This window comes from Synchiropus splendidus, chromosome 2 (genome assembly GCF_027744825.2).
Source record: "Synchiropus splendidus isolate RoL2022-P1 chromosome 2, RoL_Sspl_1.0, whole genome shotgun sequence".
NCBI lineage: Eukaryota > Metazoa > Chordata > Actinopteri > Syngnathiformes > Callionymidae > Synchiropus > Synchiropus splendidus.
The window spans coordinates 21,562,232-21,585,795 of NC_071335.1; the positions used below are offsets into that span (position 1 = coordinate 21,562,232).

The following is a 23,564-nucleotide window of genomic DNA, read 5'->3' on the forward strand; positions in this document are numbered from 1 at the left end:
CCTGCACCAAAAAACAATAGCAAAGAGAGGAAAACAATGACTGTTTTAGGACTGATATTTATACCTCGCCTCATTTAGACCACACAGTAGTAAACAAACACTATATGTTACATGTTACGTGTTATTTATTTGTTATATATGTTATAAGTTATAAGTTATAAGTTATAAGTTATAAGTTATATGTTACATGTTAAATGTTAAATGTAACATGTTACATGTTACAAGTCACATGTTATATGTTATATGTTGTATGTTACATTTTGTATGTTGTATGTTAAATGTTATATGTTGTACGTTACATGTTATATGTTATATGTTACATTTTATATGGTACATGTTATGTTATATGTTACATGGTACATGTTATATGTTATAAGTTATATGTTACATGTTAAATGTTACATGTTACATGTTACCAGTCACATATTATATGTTATAAGTTATATGTTACATGTTAAATGTTAAATGTTACATGTTACAAGTCACATGTTATATGTTGTATGTTGTATGTTACACTTTGTATGCTGTATGTTGTATGTTAAATGTTATATGTTATACCTTACATGTTATATGTTACATTTTATATGGTACATGTTATGTTATATGTTACATGGTACATGTTATATGTTACCTGTTACATGTTATATGTTATAAGTTACATGTTACATGTTACATGTTAAATGTTACATGTTACATGTTACAAGTCACATGTTATATGTTATATGTTGTATGTTACATTTTGTATGTTCAATGCTATATGTTATACGTTACATGTTATATGTTATATGTAACATTTTATATGGTACATGTTATGGTACATGGTACATGGTACATGGTACATGGTACATGGTACATGGTACCTGTTACATGTTATATGTTACTTGTTAAATGTTACATGTTGTATGTTAAATGTTATATGGTACATGTCATATTTGATATGTTTTATGTTATATGTTACAAGTTACATGTTATGTCCTTATGCGTCTCTTCCCTTTAAAAACACTGAACCATCTCAATAATTCAGAAGGAATAAGCTCAATAAGTTTGATAGAAATATTCAGACTTTTCTGCTGAGTACAGTCAAGCTTGAAATTATTCATACCTCTGGCAAATTTTAACTTAAAGAAAGTTTTTTTCTTGATTGGAAATGACACAGGTGTCTCCTGGGAGATAAGAGGACCATGTACAGGAGGCGTCATCGCAGGGAAAAAAAGTTTCTCATCTTTTCATTCCCTGTTAGTTAATAAAATGAAAACTTCCTCACTTGTCATCTCGGTAAGACGTTTATCGCAGCATTTAAACTTTAAGCTCGGAGCCACAGGGTGTGACACTGACTCCTGACTGAGACGGATTGGTGTTTCTGTCGAGACCTTCTCTGTTAGATGAGTGTCAGAGTGTTTGTTCATTCCAAAAGGTGTTCACTGACACTTCACTGACACCTTCTCCAGAGGAAGATGGATTCGCAGATGCTAACCAGGGACACAAAAGTTCAAAGTGAACGCTCATTTCAGTAAATACAAATAATGATTATAATTAAAAACTGCAAAGAGGTTTTAGTTTTTATTTAATAAATTCTAAATAATAATACTAATACACCACTATAATGAAAACAGTCGGAGTGTGATCCATTACATTAACAAGGCAACAGTATTCACTAACAATGTTAAATGTCACCTGAAGTCACAGACAGACTGCGATCACGGAGCGATCACACTGATCCGTCGCCTCCTGTCACCCACAATTTGCTCAGTTGCAGAGCAAAGAAAAAGCATGAGCTAAAAGCAGAGACAATGTAATTGAAGTAGATCGGGCACATGTCAGAACAGATCGAGAGCGACACCTGAGAAACAACACGGTCTGCAGTGTCAGCTTCAAAGGTCAAATAGTGTCACACCTATTGTGAAAGTAGGGGATTTATTGGTGCGATATTTAAAGCTGAGGAAACTTTTGGGCCCTGGAACATCAACTGTAATCGTCAACAGACGTTGTGTTATATGACTGACTGATTTTCTGTAAACGTATGTATCTAAGATGTAAATCTTAATTTACGCTGCAACTGTAGAGGTGTGTAGCAAAATAAACCATTATTGTCACGATGAATTTGGCACGACTGATGTGAAACACTTTTTTGGACTGCGGTCATCTCGATCCACCAACTCTTGTTGGAGAACAAACCGGAACTAGATCGTCTTTTACGAAACACTTGGTTCTCACTGACATTTTCTTACTAAATGCCAAGGTTCCACTTGAATAGCACGGATGCCTTTGCCCCTGCTTCAGTCAGAAGATTAACGTGAGTGCGTCCGATTGGTTTTGTCAGGATTTAAGGCCGAGCCACAGGTTAGATGTCATAAGTGTACGCATACAAGGCGGACGAGCCAGACAGTGTGGCAAAGCTGCACCCTTGAACTGAGGGTTGATGAGATCAGAGTGTGGCTCAGCCCCACTTTTTATATCACGGAGCTTTGGGTGACCATGGGAAAACAGCTTTTATGTTGTGACCAAATGCAACTACAAAAAAGACTGAGACTTAAAGTCAAATTCAGAGGGCATGAACTGTAATATATATATATATATATATATATATATATATATATATATGTGTGTGTGTGTGTGTGTGTACAGAGTTCTGCCGTCCGAATTCATCAACAACACTTGACTAGAAAACTAAACTCCAGATTGAAGGAGTGAGTCATTTTATAATCAGCCCAAACGGTCTGCAGGCTTTCAGCACCATTAAACTCATGCTTCCTCATTAATCCAGTAAACAAATAACCACGAATCATCCGCTGGACTAAATAAACACTCTGCATGGGGAAATAAGTATATAATAATTTTCTTTCATTGCACTGAAGAGGAATTGAAGGAGAAATCATGACTATCGGTCTTGAAAACCTTCGTCCACAGTCGCAGTTCTCTGTGGAAACAGTAGCCAGACGACTGATGCAACGGTTCCACAGAGCTTTCCTCATCCAACATGAGTTGTTTACTCCGTCACTGCATATCCGATGTCATTACATTCATATCTGATGGATCGACGCAGCATGTTTGTGAAGGAATAATCAACTGGGTACTTTACTGATGAGCACATTGGATAGTTGCACTTTAATGCTGTCGACTATTAATAGATGTCTTTATATTTATACACGTATACAATCCAGAGATGAAGAAGTTCATATCCAAAGAGGTCTCATTCTTTACTCCTGCTGCTGTAAGATGGTGTGAAATGCACAAGAGTTAAGTTGAAAATGTATTATTTTATTTATTAGTGTAATTATACCTGTCAGCATATTAAAAAAAAAGAGAATTTGAAATCCTTTCAGGACTAATACATATCTACTTGTTACAAATTTTGCTTTCCGATGACCAAGTGGAGACAGAAATAAAAGAGGAAATATAGAAATATGTCAAGAATGAATAAATGAATACATGTGGAAATTCAATAATGCAAAATAAATTAAATAGAGTCAATGATAAATATAATGATATAAACATAAATTAAATTATATATATGAATTTAAATGGATTAACTAAAATGCATATATGAGGACATATATTTGTTTTTATTTCTATTTTTTATTAATTTCTATTATTTTCTTTTTGTTTGTAATTTATATTTTATTCTTTTTACTACAGCGTTTAACAAAATATTTATGTATTTACATATTTATTACGATGTGATCTTTTTGTTCCTCATTCATAATGGTTCAATATAATTATTTATTTATATTTTCTTTTGCAAACAGGCATCACAGCTCATCTCCAGCAGGAAGGGATCAGCGAACTGGAACACAAGTTACATTTGGCTTGAAGCTTGTGGCAGTCAGCGGCGATATTTGAACAAAGAGACAAGCCTTCCAGATTAAAGGTGAGAGCAAGCTGCGGGGTGATCGTGAAACCTTGGTCGAGAGAGAGAGAGAGAGAGAGATTCAGCCTTCAAATGACTGGTGAATAACTCTTTCATAATTTCAGGTGCTTCAGGAAACAGGAGCTGACGCTAATGTGCTTATGAATAACAATCATCGGAGCGTGCAGTGTGTTGAATTACAAGGAGAATAACCGAGGAATTTGATAGACAACGTGATCTTTTCCTGTGTGTTTAGGACACTTGGAGCATTTACTCTTGGCCTTTCACTACGGGTTTCCTGGATTGAAATGTCATATAACTCATAAAGTGGCTCTATCGTTGAGTAATTTGTGTATTATTGGGCAAGAAAATACGTGTGTGTGTGTGTGCGTAAATGGACCTGAATGCCCTGCTGAAGGGCACCACACTGCTCAAAATGACATTTTTCAATTTTAATGGCTACATTAACTGGAAGTTGAAGCTTATTCAACCACATATTTTATTCAGTCGACTTTAACAATGCTATTACTCAGTATTGACTGAATGTGTAAAGAGCAACAGAAGCATAAACGATAGCACAACGGTGGCACCAGACCACGAACCATCTCCTGCATTTCACCTGCCACATGTTTCCTTTTAGCCTGTGAAGTGTCAGCATCAGCGTCAGTACCGTGGTCATTACTTTCAAGTGGCAAGACAAAACTGTGTCTGATGGCCAGTGTAAGTGGCTGCGCAGATCAATATGTGCAAGAAAAGAGTGGATGTTGGAGGGGTTTTGCTTCAAGGGGCTGTGAAACGATTAAACGATGATTGGTTCTGTTATTGTCTGCACTATAACAAAAGACATGTTCACGATAAGAGCCGACACTCTCTGCTGAGATTCACATTTGGGGAGTAGATTCATGAACTTGTTTCAGATTTGAGTTCTGTCTCTGTTGCGGCATGAGCAAGCAGCATGTTAAACTCCAATGAGGACTGAAGTTCCGAAACTTTCCAAAGGTCAAAGTCGATTACACCCTGCTCAATAGTGGCTGAAAATCCACAGACTCTGTGTTTGCAGTGCGGTTTCCTCCCTCTTTTTGATTACAGCCAGCCAACGGCTCTGAGTGAAGCGACATCCCAGCTTTCCAGGGAAATAGATCAGATCACAGTAACGCAGGTAGCCACTAGGAACGACTTAAACAAGCATTCTCAGCTTCCACAGCAGTTAAAGCCACCTTCTTTTCTCTTTCTCTTTTCACTGTTCCGAGATTCCAGCTATGAATCCAGGTTTGGTGGCATCTGTCACTGTCAGAACACCTTAGGTATATTATTATATAAATATTATTCTCTTGAGAAATGTATCAGCTATCAAGAACAACACTTCAGACTGGGGATCACATATTATAAACACATTGCTTGCTTATATTCTGTTAATAATAGGTAACTACAGTGTCATTTACAGAGACCTTCCAGAGACTATTCAAGGGCAAAATACGGTCAGGATAAACAGCAGTTTATTATAAATATTTGCTGTCTAATATGCTGCTAATACACATATCGATAAGTAGTTTTTTTTTTTGTTTATATATGCCTTTAAAGTGAAATGTACATTTATTCGTGATGGGTTGATGAGGTTTCATGAAACAGCGTCCTGAGGAAACCAGATGGCGCTGTCTGCAGTAAAATGTTTGGACTTGAACAACCTCACATCATTTCTAAACCAAGAGCACCATCTGTTGGCTTCTGGAAATTAGGCCAGTGTTTCATCAGCTCTGCAATACTGTTTCATGACGCCTCATCTACCCACCACTGACATTTATGGTTTGACTTTGCTGTAAACTCTCATGGTCTTCTGCATTTGTTCTCAGCTGTTTGTCACGTGCCCGGGATGTTGATGGATGTACTCACAAGCGGCGACACAATAGGTTACACCGAGGACAGAGCAGCTTCAGGCACCACTGCGATTTTACAATGAGTCAGCTTAAGGGATCAGACTCTCAGTGTTCTCTGAATAAAATCAGTTCTGAGACAAGGAGAGGAATCTGAAATCCCGGGGATTAAATCGTTGTTGTCAACAGTGATTGGAACTGATACCTGCTGACCTATTTGTCAAAGTCACAACCCATGTCACTCTTAACAGCACCACTGTGTACAGCACTGCTACCAGGCCGGAACATTAAATAATGGATTTTTGAGTCGCCCCAACAACTGCTGCTTTAGAATGGATGAAGTCCTTAAGCCGTTTAAAGATTTGGGCACCAGAGATTTGGCTTGTCCTGGTGCAGTGAATAACTGGGAACAGAAGAGGCTTGACAAATGCTTCCTGAAGTGTTGTGATCAATGTGACATTTTCCACCCTTTGTTGTGCGGTGAACTGGGCTGAACATTAATGCGAAGAGCTGCTTTCCACTGGGCACTATGAAGCTCTTTATTTATTTATACATTTCTTTTAAATTGGGGTCATTAGCTAAAGTCTAGCCCCATCGCTTTCCATTCTTGGCAGAACCTGATTAAAGGCATCAAAGAGCCAAGAGTTCAAATTGGTAATGGATCACAGTCGGAAGGTGATTATCTGCACGGCTGCCTTCAAGGAACTCTGGACAAATCTGTTCTTTTTTTTTTTTGCCATCGACAGGATACAAGTCCGATTTTATGCATCAAAATTCATGAGATATTTTGGCAGGCAGAGAAACAACAGGCTGGCGGCGGATATTGCTGTTGATGCAGAGTCATTTTTATTCACAAGACATCAAAGTCAAGGCCAGCGCCGTCATTTAAACGCGTCTTTTGTCAATGGGCTGCAGGTAAAAAGTCCCGCATTACACAAGTCAGACAACAGTGCATGCTCACTGACTCATCACAGAAATAAACATAGGCTGACTGAACTGAAGGCAGAGGATGGAGCAAACAAACATTCTGTGTAATAAATTTCAGAAAGAAAGAAGGACAGAAAGAAAGGATGAAAGAAAAAAGATGAGAGATAGAAAGGATGAAAGAAAGAAAGACAAAAAGAAAAGATGGCAGAAAGAAAAAATGAGAGATATAAAGGATGAAAGAAAGAAAAAAATGAGATAAAGGAAAGATGAAAGAAAGAAAGGGAGAAAGAAAAGATAAAAGAAAAAAGATGAAAGAAAAGAGAATGAAAGAAATAAAACAAAAGACAGAAAGATAGGATGAAAGAAAGAAAAGATAAGCAAAAGGAAGAAACAAAGAAAAAAGAAGAGAAAGGTTGAAAGAAAGAAAAGATAAGAGAAAGAAAGAAAGAAATGAAGAATAAAGAAAGAAAAAGAGAGTAAGCATGAAGGAAATAAAAGATGAGAGAAAGAAAAGATGAAAGAACAATTAAAATAAAAGAAAGAAAGGATGAAAGAAAAGATGTTAGAAAGAAAGAAAAAAGATACTAAGTCAGAAGGAAAAATGTCTGCCACAAACTATTGTCAGCCAGTGAAGCTTAAAAGTTGTGATGAGTGACTTTAATGCCTCTCCCTGGAAGATCATTCCATGTTTAGCAGAGTAAACATGGCCGACCTTTCATTCGATCTCTGCACCGCGATCTAAAAAAGCCGAGTAATCTTAAGCTCTCTGCTCTTATCTGTAATTGCCTGGAAGCGGGTTATTTGCATTCACCCTTCCCGTCTGCGATAGATGTTTCTGAATATTTATGATGATGAGATCCCTGACTTTTGACTTATCCTCAGCTCAATCTTTTTAATGACTGCTTTACTTGAACCATCTAATGAACTTCCAATATTCTCTGGCTGCGGCTTCTGCGTAAAACAAAAAAAAAAAAGTCACGTATTTTCAGCCCAGACGTCGTGTGACATTTTTGGGGGCAGGACAGATATTATTCTCATTGTTGAGGTGACGTGCCGTTGCCGTATCTGGAGAAGGTTGTCATTTAGAAGGTCAGTGAAAGGTGCCCCTATCATGGGACAACATCAAGAACACGTCAACTAAACAGGCTCAAATGATGATCTAGTCCTCGAGAGCTTATTTCAAATATGTCAAACCTGATTTGAATTGGAATAGAAAGGCAAAAAGGCCTTCAGACAGCAGGAGCTTAAAGGGCCCATATACTGTACATAAGATCTTTATAAACTTGAGACTCCACACATGAAGCTGCAAAGTTTCATATTATTTCACTTATAAATTCTAGGAAGGACCTAAATAAAACACAAGAAAAAGAAAACAAAACATCATAATGACAGGAACAAGAAAGGAATCCATCGGCTGCCCAGGTGCCAAAAAGTCTCCCTGTTGCTTCCCTGGTTCTGTTTCATTCCCACATCACAGTTCAAGTCTGGAGCGGTCCAAGATGTTTGGTCTTAAATACAGTTCACCATTATTTCCGACAACCGTTTTCAGGGGTGATTATTAGGACAAATTCACTGTTGACACACCCATGACTTGAGGATTCCCTCATAGATTGTGGGTGTGTCCCATTTCTCACCCTAACACTAGCGCTTGGTTGTGAGTGTGAAGCGAAGCTTAAAGACAACGTGTTATTGGCTGCCGTGCTGTGTTTTGTTTCCTGCATATCGAGTGCTGGAGACGTTTTGGAATCGTTTTTGCAACCTCCTGCATCGGCGCTGTGTGACTGGTTGTTGGTTGAGTTGTTTCGATGTGTAATGCCAAGCCTTTGAAAAAACGGCGCCACTCTGCAAACTTGGTGAATCTCTTGGTGAGAATATTTAGACAAAAAAACGCTTGTTTTATTAACCACATCAAACACACAAGTGGACTGAATGATGCTACAGTTAGAGTTATTGAAATCCCTTTCTGTGTTTCAACGGTGAATCACTAAAGGTATTTTTAAGAATGATCCCAAAGTGTTTCTACATAAATACATTAACATTCTGGTCAATTGATGTTTATTCTCGACATAGAAGCATAGATTCAGCTGTAAACTCTCTTTAAACCACACTGTCTTCTGAGCTTCTGTTTTGTATTCTCACAGCAAACTCCCAAACTGCTTTCTCATCCGTCCAGACAAGTGGACCGAAGACATGTCCCGATTCATTAAAGAAATGTTAACTCAATTGTAGGGTGTAATTACCAAAAAAGCAAAGTTATTCTGCTGCATTAGGAGGGCCTGAGATCATTACAGGCCTTTTGCCATTGGGATGCCTGAGGAAACATTGGAAAAGCGTGAAGACGCCCTACCTTTCTCTTCGCCCGAAGTTGCCCGTGATAGTTGTCAGAACAGTCTCCTGGAATTTCCCCTCCCCACAGGGTCACCCCCACAATGGTGTACGTGATCCCCATCACCACCAGGGGCAGCAGGTAGACCAGGACTGTCACTATGATGTGATACCTAGGGCCACACGGGAGAAAGTATAGATAGATAGATAGAAAAACTTTATTAATAATTATTATTTATTATTTTATTAATAAATAATAAAAAATAAATATTATAAAGTGCAAAAAGCTATACAAAAGACCTTAGAAACAATGTGCAACAAAATGCAGATTCAAAAACAGAATATATATATATATATAGATAGATAGATAGATAGATAGATAGATAGATAGATAGATAGATGGATGGATGGATGGATGGATGGATGGATGGATGGATGGATGGATGGATGGATAGATAGATAGATAGATAGATGGATGGATGGATGGATGGATGGATGGATGGATGGATGGATAGATAGATAGATAGATAGATAGATCGATCGATAGATAGATAGATAGATAGATAGATAGATAGATAGATAGATAGATAGATAGATAGATAGATAGATAGATAGATAGATAGATAGATAGATAGATAGATAGATAGATAGATAGATAGATAGATAGATAGATAGATAGATAGATAGATAGATAGAGAAACTTTATTAATCCGAAATTCTGTTTGTAACATGCTATGTACACAACATATCACAATAAAGAAATAATATTATAAAGTGCAAAAAGATGTACAAAAGACCTTCGAAACAATGTGCAACAAAATGCAGATTCAAGAACAGAACGAACAGAAAAGTGTGCCAAAGAATCCTTCATTGTAGTTTGTTTCAGGGATGGATTGTACAGTTTTACAGTCTGTTGGTCCACGTGCTACTGTATTGGACCAGGAGCTGATGGAGGGGGTGGGTGATGTTGTCCAGGATGCTCCTTAGTTTCAGGAGCATCCTTCTCTCCATAGCCGTCTCCAAGGAGTCCAGTTTCACCTCCACCACATCACCAGCTTTGCAGATGAGTTTGTTGAGTCTCTCTCTCTCTCTCTCTCTCTCTACCTCTCTCTCTCTCTCTATATATATATATATATATACATACACAAAAAATGTAATATTCATTACAAAAAAAACATAACTTCAAATTACATTTTTTATGAGCGCTGAATTCAATTTTATTTTTCATTTATTTTCATTGTAAAGCCATAGCTAAGTTTACAGTTACAGTTTCTGTATCAGATGTAATATCTAGGGACAGCGCATCAGTAAAGGTAATTATGTCGCATCGCTCACGTACCTAACTGTTTACATCCCCAATTCTTCCTTGCTACTTACTTTGAGCTTTGTTTTCCTCCATCATCATGCTACTGTTGTGATTTGCATTTTATTGCGATTACTGTTTCTCACTGCAATACTGTTTCATGATACCTCATCTACCCATCACTCGTGCTTTCTGTTCAATGATCCATATCTTTGAACCACTACTTCAATGAGCGCCTGCATAATGTTTAAGAGCAGAGAGGGAAATCCAGCCACTTCTTTATGAAGCCTTATATACCTTTGTCCTTCACAGCTCTCTTGCTTTTTCACAATCACTTCACACTCTTTGCTTCTCTTTTGCGTCTGAAACCTCGTAGAGATCAAACACAAATATCTACAATTTCATGTCAATTGAAGAATATAATGTAAGTTCGATTCTTCCCTTTGTTTCTTCCATCTTTATCAAACTATCTCGCTCATCACAACTGGAGAACAGTTCTCTTACATAAAGGCGTCATCCACCATTCGGGGCCAGGCCACGTAGCACAGGGTCCTGCGGGGAAGGACTCGAACTGTGGAGAAGTAGCAGAGAGGAAAGGCCAGGACCACAGCCAGACTCCAGATGCAAAAAATCACCCCGGTCGTGGCTTTTGCTGACAGGCGTGGCTTCAAAGGATGTATGATGGCCATGTACCTAGAAGGAAGGTCGGAGGTCAGAACAGAGACAAGTGCACCACGTCATGTCCCAGAGCTTGCTGAGTCACTTTCCATTGATCTGTGACGTGAAAAGAGCTGGTGAGGTGTGCAAATGCATTCGATCAGAAATCTCTTTCCCTCCAGGCGGGAGGTCCCATGACATTCACATTTTTATCTTGAGTTGTTTGCATCCGGTGATGCCTGTATCACCAGGTATTCATTGTTGGCTCAGCGGAAGGTGGGATGTTTTCCGCAACAGTGAGTGTCAGCGAACTGCGCCGCAGCCCGGGACTGGCTCACAGGCTCGGGTGCTTGATAATGGAGGGGTTTTGTCCACTATATTTGACTGATTTCATGGCGCCAGAACTGCACTGACCTATTTATCCTCCTAATTTCGCTGCAGTAAAGCAGCGCAGTCATTGCTACTCACTGTTTTCCTCCTTATTATGAGATGCAGCTGCGAGAGCACAAAAAATAGATAATTCAAGTAAATCCACCTATCCATTAAATCTAATGTGTATCACAAATGATGCCTTTGAACTTCAATGACACATGACGCTCGGTTAAACCTTTAAAAAGTATTAAATCTTTTACTCATTTACATAACATCTGTTTTTTGTTAGATTACATTAGATGTCCTTTATTTGTCCCAGAGGAGGAAAATTGAACTCATGCTCCCAGGGTTGTTCTGAAAGTTAAAAAACAATACAGAATTCCTACTCACCACTGTTCTAAAGAGGACTAGGACCAGTGAAGAAAAAAAAAATGGCAGAATTCTGACTTCAGAATTCTGACTTGAGAAGACTCCCTCAATAAAGTGACAATTCTGCCATTTTTCTTCTGACTTGAATCTCACTTTAATAGCAGAATTTGGACTTAACTTTGAGACTTTAAATCTCAGAATTTGGCCTAAATTCTGACTTAAATCTCAGAATTCTGACGTTAAAGTCAGAATTCTAACCTTAAACTGAGAATTCTGACTTGAGAAGACTCCCGCCATAAAGTAACAATTCTGCCATTTTTTTCTGACTTGAATCTCACTTTAATCACAGAATTTGGACTTTAAAGTGAGACTTTAAACCTTAAAATTCAGACTTCATTCTGACTTAAATCTCAGAATTCTGACTTTAAAGTGACATTTCTGCCATTTTTCTTTTCATCACTGAGTCCTACTCCTCCTAATGTTCTTAGGTGAAGAGTGAGATGACATACAGTGAAAATAAAAAGCATTTCAGAAATTACGAACTGTCCGTTGGCCATTGTTGTGGTCTGTTCTGAGTCTAGCACAATTGAAAACCAAGATACGATTTTGTTGTCCTTCCACTTATTTTCAGTCAATCCTACACACTCCTCTGATTAATCGTTGCCATAAAGAGATTCCACATAAATCTCCAACATCAACCGTAAATGAGGCATCAACATCAAAACATCATCAGCCTTTATGGGCAATTAGAGCAAAAAGTACGGCGTCTCTTCTGCGCCACACAAACCAACAGTTGTTTTTTATGAGCAGGACAGTGGCTGCCATTATCATCGATGCATGGCACGGTCGCAGCCAGAGGAAATGAAGCGGGTCAGAGATAAAATGGAATTAAAGGCCGTTGACAAGACGTGCATGATGAAGAAGAAAGTCATTGTGTTAAGCCGTTATCATCGAAATTATCTCATAATATTGTCACAACATTTGCCTGTTTTTTCTTTTTCCCAATATTCTGGGCGTCTATGATAATTACCATCTTACTACCATCAGCAGTTATTTTCCTTGGACGTTCATCTACTGATAACAGACCCTGTCATTTCTTTTTTCAGCAAACCTCGACCTTTAAGTTTTGAGGCAATGACTTTTTTTGCATTAAAACTCAATGGAATTATTCCCATGAATTCTGACTCGAATAGAGACAGTTTTTTGTTGTCACGGTGACATCCATCTAAGTTAGGGGGCTCAGTCCTGACATGTAATAAAATGCCTGCAAAAAGTGTAGCCAGTCAAAATATAGAAATCTCTGAAGTGCTCTCAGCCATTGTGAAATGATATCATTGCTTTGATGTCAAATGCCTTTGAAGTCCTTATCATTCCTTACCCAGTGGAAAACACTTAAGTGCTCGACTAGAGTTGTGGCACAGCCTCTACAGTTCATCTTTGCTACATTGGTCAGGAGGGGTTTAGTCTTGGAGTGAACAAGAAAGTGAGGTGTAAATGCTTTGCTCTGTCTGGTGCACCGAACCCCGGACAGACAGAAAGATGTGAAGACGTGACTGAAACATGGACCAGGGGACCAAAGATAGTCGCCTTTAAGGGGGCCACACACATTAGGATTTTCAAAATCTTAAAGCAATTTTTTAAGATAGCCCATCTGGCCCACATGGGCGTGTCCTCTTCCAGCACACATCAGCTCCCAGCACACTTCACTTGCCCACAATTTCCCCATAAGATGAAAGTGCATTGGGTAATGGCAGTATGCGCATTTTTTAGACATTAAAGCGCTCAACGTAAGTTATTTTTGCCAGCGTGTCTGCAGTTCCGACACCACAGTGGGTCTCAGCTGCTGCTTCTCGTCTCCTGTCCTCTCGGAGATTGGCTCAGTTGGGCGGAGCTGCGGACACACGGGTGAAAACGGCGCATTTTGAGCACTTTAATGTCAATAAAGCATACTGTGACTAGGCTCAATATTTTGGCAGCATGACGCTCTTTAATCTGTAATAATCCATATATTAGCCACGTTGTACAATATGCAGGGTGCAGCCCGAGAAAAAAAGAGTAGTGGCCACAAGAAACGGATCAGGTGAGGACAGCTGCAGACTGGGCTGATATTCAAATCTCAAAATTAAAAACTAGCATTTTTGGAGCCATAAATGTAATAAATGTCAAAACTCCCTCCTTTGTTTCATTCGCGACTGTGGGCCCGACGGTTTCCACAGCCGATCGGGACAAATACATTCATATCACACCCCAGACAGGCGGATCCTTACCTCATAAGAGTTTTTAAAAAATGGGGTGTTTACCAACCTCAGGGGTGAAGGAGCATCACCGAGACAAAAAAAAAAAGCCTGAGTATCATCACGTGTGTGGCCCCTTTTACACATTGACGGAGTGCTCGAGTGACGCCATTGTGCTCATGGTGAAGACACAAAAAGCAGCAATTAAAGACATTATGACAAAACAGTCCAGGGGGGACGACATAGCGAAACGTAATGTGTGGCTCTTAGCAACGGTCATTATCTCGCTATGTTTAACACTCTGTCATGCTGTCCGTCTACTTTGCTTATACTGCACAGGCGCCTCACTGGCTATGGTTTTTAAGTGTTAATCCAGGTTTCCATGCTGCAAATTCATATATTAATGGAAATACAAGCCCCATTTGGGTGGTTTTCCATTATCACCTTCTACCAACCGTGAGCGTGAACCACACTGAGGTAAATGTACACTGCAATAGTCGAATGGCAAGGAAAAAACAAAACATCATGAGGCTTATCCCAGTAACTGACTGACAGTAATACACAACACAACAAACAAAGGACGTGACACTCACATGGAGTGCACATATTTACACTGAATTACTGTTTGGGGCAGAAATCATAATAACTTTTGTTCAGTCTGCTCCTCTTTGCAGTCTCTGAAATGTAAGACAAAATGCTGGCTGGACATATATATATATATATATATATATATATATAGTGTCGGCAGTGATATACTGCAAAGACATGTGAGGCAAATGTAATTAACACCTCCACATTAGAGGAGATTGAAATTCATTCCCTCATTATTGTGTGGTTTATTGTCAGCAAAGACCGTGTCAGATAACATGCTTCAAACATTTTCACCTGGTTATAGTCGGTAAGAATTGAATGAGGTGCAAATTGCTTGACCATGGCCTCGGTAGTGAGCTGTCCTTGAGTCCCTTTCTGTCTTTCACCAGCTGAAGTATGGGAAGAACTTGCTGCTGAAGCTCACTGACTTTTCTTTGGTGTCCTTGAACATGAAGCATTAGTCCGTCTTGGCCTCTAGTGATGTATTGCCAAGAGCGGCTGGCTCGTACTTCAAAGCGATTGCTGGAGAGAATAATCTGCTTGTTGATGTCACGACCAGCTTTAAACACCAGAAGATGAAGAAATGGATGGAACTGGAGATGTGTGGATGAGGTGTCATGAAACAGTATAGCAGGGTTGGTGAGACAGTGTCTAATTTTCAGAGGTCACTAGATGGCGCTCTTGGTTTAGAAATGATGTGAGTTGCCATTGAAATAGTTGTTCAAGTCCCAACATTTTACAGCAGACAGCGCCATCTGGTGGCCTCCGAAAATCAGGACACTGTTTCATGAAACATCACCAACCCTTCAATTCTGTGTCACGGAACCGACCCATCACTAGATAGAAGTGTTGCATATGCCGTGTCATGTGAAAGAAAGACAGAGGTAGCAGCTAGAGTTGCCCATCTTTTTACTCTCAGTTATGTGGCTGTGGCACTGGAAAGGACTCTATACATCAGAAAGGAATATTTTCTAAATGTAATGTTGTGAACCTTGGATCTCCTTGGTTCAATTTAAAGCGAACTGATTTTACAGAGGGAGAGGTTGAAAATGAATGCAATAAAAATGGGATTATATTGAGAAGTGACACAGGGTAAACATGCTGTCCATCCAACATCAAGCTCCACCCACCATGTAGCATTTCCTCACAGAACAAGTTTGTTTTCTGATTTAGTCATTGTTTTAGTTTTTAAGTTCTGTGTCTACCATTTGTTTATTTGTTTGACTAAATTCAGTGTTCAGTGTGTTTTACTGAACAGGGTTTTTTTCTGTAACTGTAAGCAAAGCAAAGCAAAGCAAAACAAAACAAAACAAAAAAACATATTCTTGGAGGATGCGATAATGGAGGATGGTAAATTTACACCGTGTTAAATCTGTCATCTACGGTGGGAGAAAATAGAATCACAAACGTACCTCTCTATAGTGCAACATTTGAAAAAACATGGCCTCTGGAGCCTGCAAAGCGTTGACAGTAATGGGAGGTTTCAAATAAACAGTATCATGCTGTAAAGTGCTGCTCACACAGCAGCCAGGCGTTGATTTGTTCAAGTGCTCAGAAACACATCAGGAGTACTGTGAGGAAGTGCTGTTTCTTTTTTCCACATTGAGGATCTGTGGCATCACGGCATTTTCAGAAGTGAGTGCTGAGACTGGGCTACAACAAACCTGACTCCAGGTCACATCGGCATCATGCGCTTCACGGTGATCTCCCTTTTCATTATACGCCGCCGACTACATCAAGTGGACCCCCATAACTTCAGTTGTACATCACGTCTTCCACCCCGCTCAATTACCCCGCATGGAATTTGAAGTCTTCCTGACCATGAAGATGATTATATTCATTATGTTGTGCTCCTTCCTTCATCATCCTCGTGCGCTGATTGAATCATGGTGCGATAAGTATCTCGGACCGTCCGCTAATGCCGGTTGCGTCATCAGCTACCAGCAGAGGAAGGCGTGTGAGGTGGACAGAAACAAGAGGAGGGATGTTTTAACATTCTCTGCAGCTTGTCTCTCGCAAAGCATCGACGCTACGAAGTGAATGCATGTGTGGCATTGGCTCGAGAGAAGGATTGTCCAGGGACGCCGCGTGAAGCAATTCAACCCACAAATATCTACCGAGGGCACGAGCAAACCGCGCGCACGCCATTGATGGAGTCCGTACTAAATGGAACACATAAGCATGTGCCGCAGCCCCGTCCCCTCCGGTTGGATTTCGCCGCGCGTTCAATTCCATTTTTCAAGATTACATTTGCTGCTCGCGCTGTAAAAAGACCTGGTCACGGAATAAAGACATATACAATCATTCCAACTCCATCCAGGCGAGGCACACTAGTAGCTCTGCAGCCGTAATGATGATTAAAAATGGAATATATAAAAGAAATAATTCAAATACCATCATCCTGTATCTAATGTGCCACTACACTTTTTTAAAAGAGCCTCATAATGGGTCTTCACAATTAACCAATCAGTCATGAGTGGTCCAGGACTTCAGTCACACTCCTGTGTGAGAGCGTGAGGGTGCAGCACTGCACCGTGAACAACAGCGAGATGGTGCATTGTCATTCCTTTAACCTCACCGCCGTATTGAAAGTTTAACAAGAGACACATCAACAGTCCAGCGTCATTTCTTCCTACATCTCTGGCTTTGAACTGAGGCTGCAACTGATCATGACTTTGGTAGTCGACAAGTCACCGACCACCTTAAGAATGAGCTGACAAGTGTGGACAAACACACCAACAAGACTGTATAGTTGTAAATAGAACAAAAAAAAATCATATTAATAAAACGTACGCTCGGTGTTAAATGTCATTTTGAGACCTTTGTGAAAATTGTCCCATACTATGGATGTTTTGGGTGGTTTCAGGCATTTCTCATTTTTACTGCGGGCTGTGCGAAGAGAACAATGACATCACGACTAGTAGAGTAAGCGTCCAATTACAGGTGACTATGCCGACAGGCCGTTGCAGCCCTGCTGCCTACAGTGTTGTGATCGGACGTCAGAGTGTAACAAGCAGATGAGAGGCTGAATCAGGAGACCCTGACAATCACAAATTTGTTTCCAGAAAATTCACTCGCATTTCATCTTGAACAAGGGAATCAAGATAGAACACCTTTTTCCACCCTTGATAAATGTACCACCCATTTGGCTTTCCAGTTACCAGATTAATTGTTGACATTTACATTCCAAAAAGCAGGCCTGAACGGCTCATTGCTCAACATGTGTTATAGGTGACCCATTTTTCATCCCATCCTTTCTCCCATGGCATCTTACATTGAGGTGGGGAAAGTGGACTTTTGTGTCCTATTCAGACTAAAAAGGCAGCCTTCAAAATTGTTCAGTTGTAGCATATGACCCGCCTTCCATGGCCAATCCTAACACCATAGGCAGCGCTTCACATAAAGAAAATACAGAAGTTGGGGCTACATTCTGCGTGAAACAATGCGCCACTTGCTATTTAAAGCTCCTCAAATAATGACTTCCGGTAAGAAGCAGAGGTTGTATATAACAGGGTTATGAATAGCAACTGACAGCCGGTGTAATTCATTGAAGGGAGCTTCCGAACGTCTCCCTGCTCCTCCCCTGCGTGCGATACTCCTCACAAGCCACATCACCACGGGAAGGAAGACTATATACTCGACAAAGGTCAACGTCAATATATTACTCCGAGGGAGTGAGGATGAGTTGGAGTTTTTGGTTAACTTTAAATGATTAAATTTGCATTCAAGCCAGATGTGTCTGTTTATTGCGCTCCCGGGTCGCATAACACGATCTAGAGCAGACTGGATTTGATGTGAGCCACACCTCAGGGGTGATGGGTTCCATCCCAGAATCAATTCAAGTCGTACGCAGTAAGTTGGCAATGAATACTGGATGAGGTTGTCAGTCACGTTGAAAGACATATGAAAGTGTGTGGTGAACAAAGACCTGTGGCAGCTATAAGTCTCAGGAGCACCATGTCAGAAGCTGAAACCCCGGTCTTGTTCTATCTGGTGATGCTTGATTGATTCAGTTTTTCTTTTCTTCTTTTTTCACATTTTCTGTTTTTAGCAGGCGACATAGCCCTTCATTCTTACCATCATAAGCATCGAATGATTCAAGCATACATATTTGTATTCTCATCTCACATCAACTCTTTTTGGAAGTGTTTAAATGATTTTTTGTTATTTGTATGGGTCAAGATATTATCGTTTATTTTTATTATAGGTGATAAAGTTTTCAAGTCATGCTTTGACTTGGTAATAAATTTTACGCAACAATAAATCAGATCTAGACATAAATTTTCCGACTATTTCCTGTGGTGGTTAGCTTCATTTTGAACCGTTATAAATCACAGAGTCTGGCTCTCTGGCTATAAATAACCTCTGGACCAGCAGACCAGTAAATGAGGAAGCTGGCAGGTGGAACCCAGCTTTAAAAGAGTATGCAATTACACCATTTCACCAGCAGCGCCGCCAAAAACTAATATTCTTACGCAACGCACTGGCGCTTTTAACCAACCAAACAAGTTGAGATATTGCAATGACTGACTTTTCATTGCAGAAACTTCCTCATTAACCCATATTCTTTAGGTGTCCCCAATGTGTTTGGACATGGAATATTGTAAACTCTTTACCATCACATGGTTGTACACCTGTCTGCAACATTCCTGTATATCATTTTGGACAAATTATAGCTTTTGTTTTATAGTGCCGCTAATATGTTGCCAGCTGCCACATATTTCTGTCTATTATGTTTGAGACAAAAAAGTGGCATTTCAATATGAGGATTCCCTATTTTGTAAATGTTATATTCTTGACTGTGGATCACTCTGCGGGACTGTGAAGACACTGCAGAGTGCACATGAGCTTGTAGCTGAAGGGTGTGCATCTGGATCTGGGGTCCATTTTACAGCCTCAGTGGAAGCGATGGATATTCCAAATAGGAAGGTAACTCTAGGAAGGTAACCTGATTTGCTGGTTATCTGAGTTACTTGAACACAGAGTCAGTTACTATGGCAACTAGCGTCATGCCAAATGCTGAGGATTCAATTGTATCCCCATTATTCAGAGTTTATTGGTTGTTAGTCAATCTTTCCTGAAGTAAAGTCTCCCAAACCCACACGCTTGTATGTCTATCCTTTTGTAGACATGGTGAGATTTCTCACTGACATACCCCTTTCTCCAGCCTTTAACCCTGAACCTAACCACCCGAAACACATGGCTAAACTTAACCAGGACTCTGAACCAAACCAAACCCACTTATAATGACCCAGTTATTTTCCAGTTACCCAGTTAGTCTACATCCTTAAAATGAGGCTTAACTTCATGAGGTCCTGCCAAATGTCCCCACAGAGTCATACGGTCCTCGCAAGGATAGTGTTATGTTAAGAATTGGTCCCCACAAAGTAGGTAAAAGTAGTAATGTCCAAGCTTCCCCCAGACTCTCAGGCTAAATCTGACCACCCAAAGCAAACGACTAACCTCAACCTGAACCTAAACCAAACTTTAACCCAGTTATAATGACCAAGTCACTTTCTTCATCAACTCGTGGCTTAACCTTATGGGGGCCAACAAAAATGACGATGACATACAATAGCAAAATGTCCTCACAAGTAGGTGTGTTGCCAAGAATTGGTCCCCACGAGGATAACTAAACCAGATACACAGCATTATACTGTGATTATTTCACTCAATTGTTGTTTAATACAGTCGTATTTAAAACTGGATCCAGCTCTGTCCTTGGTGTATTGCTCGTATAGTTTTTAATGGACTTATCTCTTTCAGAAACATGTTGAAAGTTATCTGGCAGATCATTTTGTAAAGCTGCTGACATTTGAGGCCACGTAACCGGCCGTGTCTCCCCAAAGAGGGACGGATTAACAGAGACACACACAGCTAAATTAAATAGTGAGCGAAAAGGAAGCAATGTTTATGCTCTTTGCAAACGGAAATAGTGTCCAAAATCAACAAAGAATGTGTCCAAATTCTTTAGTAAATTTAGACATTGCTCTTTTGTGTCTGTCCTTCCTCTGCCTGTGATGTCACTGGACAATTCGCTCTAATGCAGTCCTTCTCAAATAGTGGGGCGGGCCACAGGAGGGGTGTGGAGCAATGCCAGGAGCAGCGCATGTGACCTCAGGGTACAGATTTCTTTTGCCATACTAGAATAAAGTGTAATTGCACATCCACTTATGATTTTTTTTTTTTTTTCAGGCAAATTGAACTTTAAGTGTTTCTGTTGGAGTCAAAAACAATGTAAATAAAGTTATTCTTTATTGTAAGTTGATCTATATTACTGTCTTTTTCAATATATAAATATATATATATATATATATATATATATATATATATATATATATATATATATATATATATATATATATATATATATATATATATATATATACATACATATATGCCTCTAATCTCTCAGGATATCTACTGCCAGTGAGATAAATAAAAAAGTGTCCAAAACAAAACAGAACCAGCCGCGCACAGCACATCCTTACCTCCGAATAACAAGTGGTGTCAGGTACCAACACAAGGACACAGTAAACTAGTGCAGAAAGTTGTCAACACTTTAGATTGTGGAACATATATGAATAACAATCTAATAACTTGTGGTGTGCTTATAATCATTTTACAGACAAATATTTTTTTTTAGAGGCGACGGAGAGTTGGGGACGAGAAACGTTGGGCTTAGTACTGGTCCTCAAAAAGCCTCGGGGAGGTGCATGTTTTTGCTCCAACCAGACTGTAAGCAGTTGATTTTGAGTCAAGAGCGACTTGTTACAACAGACACCTCATTCGATAAAGTGTGAGCGTTGGATGGGTTGGAACAAAAAACCTGCAACTGCTGTGACACTCTCTGGATCAGCCTGGACTCAATAGTATCAGTACATTTTTTTGAGCCAGTCAGCATTTTTTAAACCTTTTCTCTCTATACTGAATGAAAGAGAAACCACAGCTGGAACTGTAGAGCGAATGAAGCACTCGCCGAAGCATCAGAGTCAGATCATGGGACGCCTCACAGAGCTTTATCTCACCATCACTATTGGATGCAGAGCAGCCCCTTGTCCACGCCTCTAATGTGCATCATAGTTTAAGGGCATCCGCTGTTCAAGCTCACTGCACTGGGAATATTTAACATGAAATGTAATTACAGAATAGATGTAGGACAATGTCCTGGGTTGGAAATTATAATGTGGCTGAAAACGAGTGGCTTGGTGGGGGTTTGCACTCTCCAAGTGCTTATTGCTGGTCACTAGATGAGGCAAAAGATGGGGACAGAACATGTGGAGGCTTCCTCCAGTTGAAATGCGGAATGGGACATTTGGCGAGACGCATGCGAGGTGACTCCACCCACCTGTCCACGGCGATGGCAGTCATGGAGTAGATGCTGGCGAACACCGACGTGACCGGGAAGAAGTTGTGAAATTTGCAGTACGCCTCCCCAAAGTACCAGTCCCCGTGAGTGGCGTAGACAAAGTTGATCAAAGTATTAAAAGCGGCCATTGACGCGTCCGAAAACGCCAAGTTCAACAGAAAGTAGTTGGTGACCGTCCTCATGCGCTTGTGCGCCAGGATGATCCAGATGACGATGAGGTTCCCGAACACCGCCACCGCCAGAACCGCGCTGTAGGCGACGGACCAGAGCGCGACGCGCCACGGCGGCTGCACAAACTGGTTGGTGTAGTTACCGGTGATGTTAGATCCGTTATTATTGGAGGCCATCCTTTTCCTTCTTATCCTTCCCGTTAAAAATCAAAATTAAAAAAAGAAAACAACACGTTTTGGCGCTCGAGAGGAATGAAGCGTTACACCGGCAACGAGGAGCGCTTCAGGCACAATGACGCGCGATGTGACGCACTGTTCATTTCAAACGCCAGTTAAAGCCTGAAGTATCCACAGACTTGCACCGAAAGGGATCGAATCCCCCACAGTGTGCCGGAGCGCGCGGCAGCCTCTCCTCCTCCAGCAGCTGCAGGACGCTTTTGCGCACTCGGTGACGCACAAGTGGCGCACACGTGCAAGTGATGGATTCGCGTGGGTTCTGTTTTAAACTTCATGAATAACAAACGAAGGCTGAACACACGATCAGCCTGGTCATAAACCACTTTGATTTCCCTTTTTTTCCCCCCATTTTCCAAAGGATCGATGATCCAGCCAGTGATTTAGATGGCAATGACGTAAAATATTATTATTTATTTAAAAAAAAAAATAGTCAGATCTATATTGATTAGAATGTTGCTAAATATTTAAACGACTACCGTGGTGCTGGGTCCGGAATAATTACACACTGAAATATTCAGTTTCCTCATCATTGATTTAACATGAATGATATTTTTTGGGTTGAATTTTTTGTCCTCTGGCAAAAGTATCTGTACGTTTTTGACTGGTACCTTTAACACACTGCACTGTAGTTTAATTGTCACATTCAAATGTTGCCAGCTGTTAATGATCAACACGCCTCTGTGAAGTGTATTTGTTGGAGTTGTTTCCCAACGACCGTGAGAAGGAGGCGGTCCCTGGCGCGAGCCTGGAGCGGGGCTCGTTTGTTAAACTCGGCAGGCAGGTACGAGCTGCATCTCGATGCCGGTTGGGAACCCACCGCCGGCGGTGCTTAACAATTCAAGAGGTCCTTGTCTAGTGTCCCAAATAAACACGTCTGCGCTGATGACTTCGATTCCAGCCTGGTAAATGCCAAGCGCTGCAGCTCTGCTGCCTCGAACCTCACGGAATATCTAGCGAGATTCATATTAAAGTGTCCAAAACAGAACTGAACCAGCCGCGCACATGTGGTGTCAGGTACCAACACAAGGACACGGTAAACTAGTGCAGAAAGTTGTCATTCTAATGGGTTTTAGCCAACACTTTAGATTGTGGAACATATATTAATAACAATCTAATGACTTGTTTATTTATGCTTAATACTCAGTTGGTCTGAGTGACTTTCAATGTCCATTCCAGCGTAAAATCGAGCCAAGAATCAATACTTCATATGACTTTCAGTTATAAATGAGTTGTTTTTGTCTGGTGGGAGGAAATCAGAGTGTTTTGATGAAACTGTTCTGGCTGATTTCCTG

At 40.3% G+C, this 23,564-nt stretch overlaps 1 protein-coding gene across 2 annotated transcripts in view; it reads right to left on the minus strand.

The window, feature by feature from the left end:
* tacr3a (tachykinin receptor 3a) overlaps positions 1 to 22,419 on the minus strand; it is a 39,926-nt gene extending 17,507 nt beyond the window's left edge. For both annotated transcript variants that reach the window (XM_053857534.1, XM_053857535.1), the window contains exons 1-3: positions 21,845 to 22,419; positions 10,778 to 10,966; positions 8,993 to 9,143 (exon numbers count right to left, since the gene is read on the minus strand). In XM_053857534.1, the coding sequence (XP_053713509.1) occupies positions 8,993 to 9,143; positions 10,778 to 10,966; positions 21,845 to 22,212 (708 nt within the window). In that variant the 5' untranslated portion in view covers positions 22,213 to 22,419. The remainder of the gene's footprint in view (positions 1 to 8,992; positions 9,144 to 10,777; positions 10,967 to 21,844) is intronic.
* Positions 22,420 to 23,564: the final 1,145 nt, after the last annotated feature.